Raw genomic sequence first — 13,692 nt, 5'->3', positions numbered from 1 at the left:
TGGAGATATTTATGCAGGATGCGTACAAACAATATAGGAAATAGTTGACTGGAGTGCTCTTTCTTGTCATTCCTTGATTATACTCACCAGACGTGTTGACTTTGAGTTCGTCGACCTGGGCGATCTGGGGTTTTTTTTTTAAATGACAGAACTGTTATAGCTATGTCAATAATCATGATTTTTTTTTTCTTTTTAAGTTTCCTAATTACTTCTGTTAATACTATTGTGTTATTTTAAGATTCTAAACGCCGATGCTAAATTTATTACCAGAACTTTACCTTTAGATGAGCTAAACAGAAGGGCTTTGAGAAAGTAAATAAAATGCTCATGAATTGTTAAAAATAAAAAAAAATCAACACTCCTGCGACCTTTATTGTGAAAGAAATCGTTTGAAATACTTTTGTTGAACTTTAACAGTAGCTGGAAGAGCAGATTATTTGTACCCTGTCTTTCCCTGTCAAGTTTTATTATGCAGACGTTTTAAGAAGGTGAAACTTGACAGCAGGCAAACTTTATAGAACTTTAGGAAATTATTTCTGACTCTTGGCACAAACCCACAGCTTAGTACGCTCCTGAAATATTATGAAAAAAAAAATTACCATCAGAAGTGACAAGGTTAAAACCAAAGGGAGCGAATCAGTTTTTATGTAGGACAGAGTAGTTATGATTGACACTTGATGTCTAACAGACTTTTAGTTTGTAAAGCGCTGCACTATTAGCGTTTATGTTTGGCCTGCACCAGGGTCAGACATGGTCAGCACCTGGTCCAGCATGCAACAATGTCGTTTTTTGTTCTCTTCTTCCTGTGACCCCTCAAGAGTTTAACTTACGAAAATAAAACCTTTTTCAGGAGACGTGTAAAGCGTCTGGCATATCACGGATAACATTTCATGTTTGTACACCTGTCTGTAAATTTCTTTTCTTGAGTTTTTGTGTCTCTCATTTTAGCTTTCTAATTTTATAGATCTAGTCCTATACCATTCTAAACATATTATACATATCCGTGTTAAAACAACTGTAAATACAGTCCCAGTATAATAATCAAGGGGGGCCTTATATTTTTTGCTATTAGAGTCAGACTCTCTCTCCATCAAAGATTATCATCTGAAGAATTAACGAAAACACTGGTGTCTTTTCATTTTCACTTTCTAACATCATAAAACAATATCCCCCTTTTTACTTCGTGTCTGTCAGAATGTCTGTCAGAGTGTCTGATGCTTTTATTAGATACAGCCAACAAATGTCTCTATTATATTAAAATGATTAACATTCAACCAGAAACGTTTCTCAAATGTCTACACTTGACCGGATGTCAGCGGAAACACTAGAGGACTTGTTGTCGAGTTAAAAAAAAAAAAAATGTTTCTTTAAACCAAAAAGATTATTTTTCCCCACTTTCAAAAGAGTTCAGCTATTATGTAGACATATATTTACACCTTTGCCTGCCGCTGTGTTTGTATATTTCCTTAGACTCTACCTAGAAATCAATGTGTCTGTGTTCGTGTGTTTGACATTCAAATTTCCTCAACATTTGTGTGTGTGTGTTCTTGTAAAGTAGATAAATAAATACTGTCTAGCGAGCATCATTCATGTCTTCCATCTTTGTTTATCTGGTTGACATGTTATCAATAAGTTTAGGAACACCCACATTCAAGTGTTGTTCTTCACCTGGAAGCTTGTCTCCCCTTTCCATGGACATACCTTCATGCATCATACACAGACAATAACTTGTTTTAGAGTTCTGAACTAAGAAACAGTGCAAGCAATAGTAGATAAGTGGGGAACATCGTAAAACAATAGTATATAATTGGGGAACATCGTAAAACAATAGCATATAATTGGGGAACATCGTAAAACAATAGTAGATAATTGGGGAACATCGTAAAACAATAGTAGATAATTAGGGAACATTGTAAAACAATAACAGATAATTAGGGAACATTGTAAAACAATAGTAGATAATTGGGGAACATCGTAAAACAATAGTAGATAATTAGGGAACATTGTAAAACAATAGCAGATAATTAGGGAAGATTGTAAAACAATAGTAGATAATTAGGAAACATTGTAAAACAATAGCAGATAATTAGGGAACATCGTAACTCAATAGTAGATAATTAGGGAACATTGAAAAACAATAATAGATAATTAGGGAACATCGTAAAACAATAGTAGATAATTAGGGAACATCGTAACTCAATAGTAGATAATTAGGGAACATTGAAAAACAATAATAGATAATTAGGGAACATCGTAAAACAATAGTAGATAATTAGGGAACATCGTAACACAATAGTAGATAATTAGGGAACATTGAAAAACAATAATAGATAATTAGGGAACATCGTAACACAATAGTAGATAATTAGGGAACATTGAAAAACAATAATAGATAATTAGGGAACATCGTAAAACAATAGTAGATAATTAGGGAACATCGTAAAACAATAGCAGATAATTAGGGAACATCGTAAAACAATAGTAGATAATTAGGGAACATCGTAACACAATAGTAGATAATTAGGGAACATTGAAAAACAATAATAGATAATTAGGGAACATCGTAAAACAATAGTAGATAATTAGGGAACATCGTAAAACAATAGCAGATAATTAGGGAACATCGTAAAACAATAGTAGATAATTAGGGAACATCGTAACACAATAGCAGATAATTAGGGAACATTGAAAAACAATAATAGATAATTAGGGAACATCGTAAAACAATAGCAGATAATTAGGGAACATTGAAAAACAATAATAGATAATTAGGGAACATCGTAAAACAATAGTAGATAATTAGGGAACATCGTAAAACAATAGTAGATAATTAGGGAACATCGTAAAACAATAGTAGATAATTAGGGAACATTGAAAAACAATAATAGATAATTAGGGAACATCGTAAAACAATAGCAGAAAATTAGGGAACATTGAAAAACAATAATAGATAATTAGGGAACATCGTAAAACAATAGTAGATAATTAGGGAACATCGTAAAACAATAGTAGATAATTAGGGAACATCGTAAAACAATAGCAGATAATTGGGGAACATTGTAAAACAATAGTAGATAATTGGGGAACATCGTAAAACAATAGTAGATAATTAGGGAACATCGTAACACAATAGTAGATAATTAGGGAACATTGAAAAACAATAATAGATAATTAGGGAACATCGTAAAACAATAGTAGATAATTAGGGAACATCGTAAAACAATAGCAGATAATTAGGGAACATCGTAAAACAATAGTAGATAATTAGGGAACATCGTAACACAATAGTAGATAATTAGGGAACATTGAAAAACAATAATAGATAATTAGGGAACATCGTAAAACAATAGCAGATAATTAGAGAACATTGAAAAACAATAATAGATAATTAGGGAACATCGTAAAACAATAGTAGATAATTAGGGAACATCGTAAAACAATAGTAGATAATTAGGGAACATCGTAAAACAATAGTAGATAATTAGGGAACATTGAAAAACAATAATAGATTATTAGGGAACATCGTAAAACAATAGCAGAAAATTAGGGAACATTGAAAAACAATAATAGATAATTAGGGAACATCGTAAAACAATAGTAGATAATTAGGGAACATCGTAAAACAATAGTAGATAATTAGGGAACATCGTAAAACAATAGCAGATAATTGGGGAACATTGTAAAACAATAGTAGATAATTGGGGAACATCGTAAAACAATAGCAGATAATTAGGGAACATTGGAAAAACAATAATAGATAATTAGAGAACATCGTAAAACAATAGTAGATAATTGGGGAACATCGTAAAACAATAGTAGATGATTGGGGAACATCGTAAAACAATAGTAGATAATTGGGGAACATCGTAAAACAATAATAGATAATTAGAGAACATCGTAAAACAATAGTAGATAATTGGGGAACATCGTAAAACAATAGTAGATAATTGGGGAACATCGTAAAACAATAGTAGATAATTGGGGAACATCGTAAAACAATAATAGATAATTAGAGAACATCGTAAAACAATAGTAGATAATTGGGGAACATCGTAAAACAATAATAGATAATTAGAGAACATCGTAAAACAATAGTAGATAATTGGGGAACATCGTAAAACAATAGTAGATAATTGGGGAACATCGTAAAACAATAGTAGATAATTGGGGAACATCGTAAAACAATAGTAGATAATTGGGGAACATCGTAAAACAATAGTAGATAATTGGGGAACATCGTAAAACAATAGTAGATAATTGGGGAACATCGTAAAACAATAGTAGATAATTGGGGAACATCGTAAAACAATAGTAGATAATTGGGGAACATCGTAAAACAATAGTAGATAATTGGGGAACATCGTAAAACAATAGTAGATAATTGGGGAACATCGTAAAACAATAGTAGATAATTGGGGAACATCGTAAAACAATAGTAGATAATTGGGGAACATCGTAAAACAATAGTAGATAATTGGGGAACATCGTAAAACAATAGTAGATAATTGGGGAACATCGTAAAACAATAGTAGATAATTGGGGAACATCGTAAAACAATAGTAGATAATTGGGGAACATCGTAAAACAATAATAGATAATTAGAGAACATCGTAAAACAATAGTAGATAATTGGGGAACATCGTAAAACAATAGTAGATAATTGGGGAACATCGTAAAACAATAGTAGATAATTGGGGAACATCGTAAAACAATAATAGATAATTAGAGAACATCGTAAAACAATAGTAGATAATTGGGGAACATCGTAAAACAATAGCAGATAATTGGGGAACATCGTAAAACAATAGTAGATAATTGGGGAACATCGTAAAACAATAGTAGATAATTGGGGAACATCGTAAAACAATAGTAGATAATTGGGGAACATCGTAAAACAATAGTAGATAATTGGGGAACATCGTAAAACAATAGTAGATAATTGGGGAACATCGTAAAACAATAGTAGATAATTGGGGAACATCGTAAAACAATAGTAGATAATTGGGGAACATCGTAAAACAATAGCAGATAATTGGGGAACATCGTAAAACAATAGCAGATAATTAGGGAACATCGTAAAACAATAGTAGATAATTGGGGAACATCGTAAAACAATAGCAGATAATTAGGGAACATCGTAAAACAATAGTAGATAATTGGGGAACATCGTAAAACAATAGTAGATAATTGGGGAACATCGTAAAACAATAGCAGATAATTGGGGAACATCGTAAAACAATAGTAGATAATTGGGGAACATCGTAAAACAATAGTAGATAATTGGGGAACATCGTAAAACAATAGCAGATAATTGGGGAACATCGTAAAACAATAGTAGATAATTGGGGAACATCGTAAAACAATAGTAGATAATTGGGGAACATCGTAAAACAATAGTAGATAATTGGGGAACATCGTAAAACAATAGCAGATAATTAGGGAACATCGTAAAACAATAGCAGATAATTAGGGAACATCGTAAAACAATAGCAGATAATTAGGGAACATCGTAAAACAAAGGCCATTTGAAAGTCGTAAAAAGGGAAAAGTTTTCCTAGAAGCTAAAAATGTGTTAATATTGGATCATCTTTTGGTTGGAAAAAAAAAGAAAATGGAGATAACTCATCACTTTATACTAAGTCAAAAAAAAAATACAGTGCTTATCTATAATAAAATAAAAGCATTTTTTCCCTGGCTGTCGGAAAACTTGAAGGTATCCCGGAGCTCGAGTTTATTTAGAGAAATTCTATCACCTGACTAGTTTTTTTTGGTTGGTGTGTGTCTGAGGGTATGGTATGGATAAAAAAAAAACTTAAAATATCACTTATTAAATAGGTGCTACACACATTCTGTAAGTCAAAGCACTGGGTAGCTCGTTTAATTTTAATAGAAACTATTTTTATGAGCTTGTCTCTTTTGAGTATTTCCTTAGTTTGAGAAGATAAATGTATGTAGAAACAAGAGTTTCAGCTACTACGGTTAAAAAAATATACAGGACTCAATTGCAAAAACCTTGCAAGTGCCTCTTTGAGTTTGTTGAGACGATGTATAGGACTAAAACAAAACCTTGCAAGCGCCTCTTTGAGTTTGTTGAGACGATGTATAAGATGAAAACAAAACCTTGCAAGGGCCTCTTTGAGTTTGTTGAGACGATGTATAAGACTAAAACAAAACCTTGCAAGGGCCTCTTTGAGTTTGTTGAGACGATGTATAAGACTTAAACAAAACATTTTTATAAAGTTTGTAGAGACACCGCCATTCTCAATCATATTAAATTGGACTTCAAAGAAAATTGACTTAGTACAATATGTATTAACTGTTTTTCAATTTGCATTGCCATGCTACTGCTTTTTGTTATTCTTTTATATTGATCATATAAACATGTTAAACAAAGTGAATCTGACATGAAACAACTTGCATTTGCATGAATCTTTTAGACTAATTATATTCGTAATAAATCCAGTTAAGCTATAGTTGAATACGAACAGGAATACAAGAATATCTTATACTGTGCAGAGAGGATTTACAAATAAAGCAGAGAAATAGTTTATTATTGAGGCAAACAGCGAGATCAGGGCCTGAGTTGTGTCAGTGGCTGAGTCGTGTGTTCCCAGGTCATACAAATTTTATATTGTACATTTATTATCATACTAGCCGGATATGGCCTGCGGGCTCAAGTTTAGATATTACTGATCTAGTGGATAAAATTTACAATGTTGCCCTAACATTTTTGAAATATATTTTTGACTAGAAAATGAAAGTAGTGTGATAATGGGTTTACCAGTTTAGCCGGCATTTCCGATAACAAATATAAAATACTGTGAAAACCGATATGTTAAAAAATTGTATGCTTTAATAGATATAATTGTTGGTATTTTTTTCTTTCCGGTTGTGGGAGGAACATTCAACATTAACTACAGTCTCCATGATTGAAGAAACATTTTATCAAGATAGGTCAACGGTATTGATTTGTATGCGGGACATACATACATTATACATACCTACTCCTTACATTCTACTTTATATATTAGATATTGAATATGACTTTTTTTCTGTTTGATTTGTTTGTATAAATGTGTAAATAGATGAGTGGAGAGCCAACTTGTTTGATACTAAACTACCCAGATCACGGGGATAATTAGAGAAAGAGTAGAATACCTTTTGTTTGCATTCTAGGAATATTATACTCTCCAGAATTGTAAATATAAACAAAACGCAAGGGAGGTAACCTGGGAAGTACGTTCTAAAAACATGGAATTATAAAGGAAAATAACAAGAGAAAACATTTTTTTTTTCTTTCTTTAAAAAAATATTTTGTATTATTTTGTACTTTAACTGACTAGTAGACCAACTTCAGAGTCAGAGATGTAGTTCTCGTTTTGAAATGAGTCACTGAGTCACTGTTTGTAGCCTTGTTAAGAAAAGTCATTTTATTCGATTGGACAATTACTCCATTACTGTTTTCTTAGTCTGCATACTACTCTCGACCCAAACCAAAGAATTGAGACATTTTCTATTTGGATACTATCGACTGAGTGCTGACACCCTTTTGTGCGTGGACAAACTCAGATCCCAATCACACATGACAAATACAGGAGCAGCTTAATGAAATTTCCACTAACCAATGATTGAAGAAGGATACTGAAAATGTTGGCTACAAAAACAGATTCCAATTTTATATTACGCATTATGGGTCATTATTTGGTAGAACGTAGATTCGTTATTACAAATAATAATTAAAAAAAAAAAAAACTAGAAATTTCTCCTCGTTGAGGTTTGCAGTTGCTACCTACAAACATTTTAAGATAGACATACAAACTTTCATCACATTTCATCCAAACATCAATTTTTTTTATTAATTATTTTTTAAACAGTTGTTGCTTCTATAATAAACATTCATGTAGCTTTGTCACTTAGGGGTCCATGGGCATGTTTTGACGTTATAATGGGTTCCCTGAGACAAAAAAAAGTTTGAGAACTTCCGCCTAGGAGAGTACTTATCAGGAAACTGGTCAGCAATATTCACTGCTAACTTTTGAGCTTTGCTCTGCGTCACAATTCACTCGATATGTTTGAATCCGACATACAACAATTCAAACTCAACTTGAACTTTAGGACATTAAATTTCAATCTTTGTTGGTGGTATTGTCTTCCTACTCCACATGGACACTATCAACAGTTTGTCCGTGGACTTTACGTTTTGATATATTTTGCTAGACAACTTGTCTCTCATCCCATGCACAACAAAATATTTATTTCTTATCATTATGTCGTTCTTTTTTTTTTTTTCAGCTAGACATATATTCAAAGGAAATCATTCTGCTTTTTTTTTTTAGCTTGACATACATTCAAGAGAAATTATTCCGTAATAACATCTATAGTTTATAACATTTATTGCACTCCTGTTTAAATCCACGCAGACAGTAGATGAAACTCGATCCTATTACGCACTTTATGAATACCTTAAGAATCTCTACCTGTCGTTTGGGTGCATCTTCTGTTTATAATGTTTTTATTTGTTTAGCCAATTCACTACATAACAATGACAGTATCGGAGGTCAGAGAGATATCAGAGTTTCTGCTTTGAAGTCGAACTCCGACAACTTAGGCCACAGTTTGTTTTATAAAGTAATTGTACGTTTTGGCTGAAGTCTCCCATTTCTCTCGGTTACACGCCCTCGATTCAACTCTAGGTTTATTTCCCTTGACCGCGCGTTGCCTGCGGCGTTGATAAAAATAGAAACATTTCATCGGTAAGCGGCAGAGAGACCTAGATAAAGACAACGCTGCCGATAAGAGCTTGTCTTCCTATAGCCCTTGTTATATTACTTTCACCCACCTTCAGGTTATGTGTCTAATATGTTTAGATTATCTGATAACTACATCTACTAGGAAGTGGTTTTGACTTCCCTTTAATTATGCTAATTTCGTCTCGATTACACAAGCAGTTGAATAGGAAAGGGTCTTCGAGTCTGCTTTAGCTAGGAGATAGTCAGCAATTGTGCGCCAAGGTTCTAGATCTCATTTATCGGGCTTTTTTTTTTTTTTTGTTGTTTCTTATCTGTCTTCCGTTTGATGTAAGAAACTCACTCCCATAGTCTCATGAGTACTCGCGTTTCTACGTCGCCCCAAATGAAGAATTTGTTATTTCTGTGTGTCTTTGTTTATGATTCGTGAATTTTTGGAGCCTCCACTACCTGACATTTGACCGACTGCACAACTACTGACATTTCTAAGGCTGAGGAAAAGGCTTTTTTTTTTTTCCTTTAGCCTTTTGTGACCTTTTTATATAAGGGTTCAGACTTGTACTGTTGATGTAACTCATTAATATATCAACGTAACAGTAAACGCAATAAGGCTCACAATTTGATCAACATATTGAAAGAAAATACATAATTTTCAATGCTCTCATATTTCGTGAACAAGTTTGGTTGGGAAAGTGGCTGTTACTTGATGTTATGGAGTGTGTGTGTGTGTTTCTTTGATGCCGGTGGGAAGAGGTTAGCGATTGGTTGTGAATGATGCAAGATAAGCGGGGATTGTCGTCAGCGGTCTTAGATAGGGGAGACGACTCCAGAACGTAAGACTGAAAAGACGTGTTTTTGTAGTGAGTTAGAGTTTATTCAGGAAACTAAGTTTACAATATGACTAAAGTCTACTATATTTTATTGCATTTCATGTGAAGTCGAATTTGTTTATATTGTGATAAAAGTTTTATTTATTTTGGTTCACTAAGAAGTTGTATCAAGTTGAATAAGTTAAGATATATCACGTCAACAGCGGTTTAGTTGTGTACTAGCGACTCGATGCCACAAGTCAACGACCGTTTATAACGTATGAGAGTGTTATGGAATGTGTGATGGAATGTATGATGGTTGACGAAACGCTAAAACGGTTGTTCAATGAAGATGTTCAGGGACTGGAAGCATGTTTGAGTAGGATGAAAGAGAACACAAGATTGTGCTTGTGACTCAGGGGCGGACTGGCTATATGGGCATTTGGGCGAATGCCCGGTGGGTCGGTACCCAAATGGGCCGGTAGAGCAACCGAAATGGCCGCATCGTTGCCACTATGGCACGTAAGAAATTGTTAAAGGTTTTATTCTATTCTCTTATAAAAAGGCCCCCTGAGCGTCGTGTTCAAAAACAAATCTTTCACAGACTCTACAGTGTAATACTATTTTAATTAAACACATTTTCAGAAATAATGTCATAGCCTACATCCGTAGACAGCGCTACTAGTAGGCTTCATCCTTTTAGGGCCTACATACTTAGCGATTAAAAAGTAACATAAGGCCTATATTTCTAAAAAAGATGTAGAGTTCACTGTATACATGCCTATCAATACATTATCAAACTTGACATAATGACTTTGAGGACAGGTAGACCTAGAAATGGATGCCCATTATATGATATAGAATTTGTGGGGCCGAATTGCATAGAAATTTTCAGGTGATTTTGACAGTCAGTCCACCCCTGTTGTGACTGGAAGATTGTAGTTCTGTCACGTCTCTTGTATTGTTGACAGTGTTCTGCTTACCGCCTTCACAAAAAAAAGGGAGAGCATTATGAAAATATTTGTACATCTATTTCGAAACTTAACACTGGCTTGCTTCCCCTGATCATGTCCACAAAGAATCCTGTCTGATTATCTCAGATCAATTTCTAATTTCATTATAATGTAACATTTATTTCAAATTTCATTGCCTTTTTTTAAGTCATAATTATAAAATGCAAATTGTGTTGGGAAATTTTCCCTGAACTATATTGATATAGCTATTCTTAATCAATAAGAAATTTTAATAGAGGTTGGTCTGACCATCCAAATGTCACGAGTTTGGAATTTTCTTTCATAAGACAGCTACCATTCATCATTTTCAAGGAGGATTGGCTTTATCAGCTAGGTTTAGAACATAGGATTTAAACAACTTCAACCTTGCGCTTTCTGAAGTATTTACATGCTCTGTATTAATAGTGAATGACCTTTATGTTTACTTATCGCCTACATGGCTGATACATATTTGTATTCCCGAAATAATCACACTAATATATATATATATATATGTAGGTAAGTATGTATGTATATGTGTTTATGTATATATAGGTGTGTGTGTGTCCCACGGAAAATTATAAGTGTGTGTGTGTATATATAAAACGTTGTTACTTAAGACTATGTTAGTATCCTGATGTGTCTTTTTTTTTTTCACTTGTTCAATGATTTATTTCATTATGCGAAATGATCCACGGTAATGTAGTCCACCTCACGCATCCAATGTATCCTTGCGCCTCACTCCGAATCGGAAGGAACCGGGCTGACGGGGGATGAGGTAATTGGCCTCTTCCAATCAAGACTGAGGTGCCTGCTAGATGTAAGAACCGACGCGGGCTAATTTTGAATGGTAAACTGTATTTAAAAAAAAACAACTGCTAAAAAACTTTTTTTTAAAACAAAATTTTACTTTTCAGTGATTGCATATCTACATCTATCTATATTTATATAGATCAACAGATAGAAATTAAGCAAATGATAAATTATTTCAATTTTAAAAATATGTTGTGTTTAGTTACAAATTTCAGGCTGCAATGATTAGTACTTAACTAAATCAGGTCATCAAGTACGTCTTGGGTTTGTGTGACCTAGTGGGCAGTAGTCCTATTAACTGCTTAGCTATTTAACAAGGAGGGTCGAGTTCGAATCCCAATGTAAGCAATGTTAATTGAGGTTGTTGACAGCACGGAAACCTTCTCCTATACTAACGCCACCCCCACCCCTCCTCACCCAGACATGTCCACAAAGTAGATTGAACCAGGCACACTGAAAAAGCTGTAGCGTGAATAGACGTCCCTATATAACAGCAGTTATTAACAAGTACCTTTTTAACACTATCAACCATTGTAATATCACACGCCTACATTCAATTTACTCTTAAACAATACAATTCATAAACATACCTGTTCGTCAAGTGAACTATATTTTTGTCTTTATTTTTCATTTGTTCAGGTTCTTGAGGACGAGGTTAAAAGACGCGGAAGAGATCAGACGCCACAGAAATCCCCCACCTTGGAGATACGAGACCAGGTCGGCAGCAAGCAGGTGACATCTTCAGAGCTCGTACCACTCGATGAGCGGCTGCGTAACCTTACCACCCAGCTGACCACCGCACCTCCTCAAGTCGGAGCGCCCGTCGCAAAGGACGCCGCCACCGCCTCGACCACATCCTCCTTTGTTTCCTCTGGCAACGGCCATTCTCCTAGCAGCGACAGCGTCATCAGTCGGACCACATACAATGTGGTGTCCACCAGTGTCACGAGGACCACGACTTTGGCCTACACGCCTGCCCAGTACCTGCAAGCGCTCAGGCGCCTTTTGGCACAGATTAGTGATGCCAGGTCTAGCATGGAACTGGAGGACATTGTGCCTGTGGAGGAAGCAGGAAGGCAGACGTATGATGCCAGCATTAAGGTGAGAGCTAGACGTCACTGAACTTTCTCGTCTTTGTAAACTATTTGAGCATGTAAACATTAAAAGCGGAGGGGCGGTGGCTGAGTGGTAAAGCTCTTGGCTTCCAAACCGTGGGTCTTGGGTTTAAATCCTGGTGAAGACTGGGATTTTAATTTCGGGATCTTTAAGCGCCTCTGAGTCCACCCAGCTCTAATGGGTACCTGGCATTAGTTGGGGAGTAAAAAGTCGGTTGGTCGTTGTGCTGGCCACATGACACCCTTGTTAACCGTAGGCCACAGAAACAGATGACCTTTACATCATCTGTCCTATAGACCACAAGGTCTAAAAGGAGATTTTTTTTTAAAGACATCTTTTCTGAATGCATAACTTAGAATGATTTTCTACTTGCCAGTATTACAGATTTAATAGTCTATTAACTACACATTTTATATTTGTTCTATTCAACTGTTCCTTAAGTTGACCATTTGTGTGTGTGTGATGGGGGGTTATCCATATTTTATGTTTGTATAGATTTTTGTTTTGTATTGCTGTCAGACTTTGGACCAGAAAGTGTGGGATATTCAAGAAAATCTCACAGACTTGGAGTCCCAGAAGGATGACGTAATCCTTCAGGCTAATCAAGAGGAGGCAGCCAACATCCGGTCACAGATGGAGCTGCTGCTTCAAGAATGGTCACGGCTCAGTGACGCACACTCCACCAAACTGAAGTAAGTACAAGTTTGTTTTGAGCTGACTTTTCTAATAACATTTTTGTACTGAGCTTTCTGTTGACAGATGTCTTTCTATTGACAAACTTCTGCTGTCTATTCTGACATATTTCGGATGTTCTTTTAGATTTGAATATAATTTCATCCTAGTCCAAACCTCCCGCAGGCCGATGTAGGATAGCAGCGTGGAGGGTGTCAACCCGGGACCACCACGGAGACCATCCGAATGACATTCCTGTGCGCATACAACACGGTCAGGCAGCCATCTGACTGAGCTTTCTATTGACAGATTTGCACTGAGTTTTCTATTGACAGATTTGCACTGAGTTTTCTATTGACAGATTTGCAATGAGCTTTCTATTGACAGATTTGCACTGAGCTTTCAGTTTAAAAAATTTGCACTGAGCTTTCTACTGACAGATTTGCACTAAGCTTTCTATTGACAGATTTGCACTGAGCTTTCTATTGACAGGTTTATCAGTGAAATAGTGGGTGGTGGTGTTGGCTCTAAAATTAGTAAATG

At 35.0% G+C, this 13,692-nt stretch overlaps 1 protein-coding gene across 16 annotated transcripts in view; it reads left to right on the top strand.

Moving 5' to 3' along the window:
* LOC106077258 (dystrophin-like) overlaps nucleotides 1-13,692 on the top strand; it is a 331,854-nt gene that overhangs the window by 219,028 nt on the left and 99,134 nt on the right. For all 16 annotated transcript variants that reach the window (XM_056033067.1, XM_056033069.1, XM_056033060.1 and 13 more), the window contains 2 exons: nucleotides 12,001-12,462; nucleotides 12,997-13,169. In XM_056033067.1, coding sequence (XP_055889042.1) covers nucleotides 12,001-12,462; nucleotides 12,997-13,169 — 635 coding nt within the window. The remainder of the gene's footprint in view (nucleotides 1-12,000; nucleotides 12,463-12,996; nucleotides 13,170-13,692) is intronic.

Source organism: Biomphalaria glabrata, chromosome 6 (genome assembly GCF_947242115.1).
Source record: "Biomphalaria glabrata chromosome 6, xgBioGlab47.1, whole genome shotgun sequence".
Lineage (NCBI taxonomy): Eukaryota > Metazoa > Mollusca > Gastropoda > Planorbidae > Biomphalaria > Biomphalaria glabrata.
This window is presented reverse-complemented; position numbering and strand designations above follow the sequence as displayed.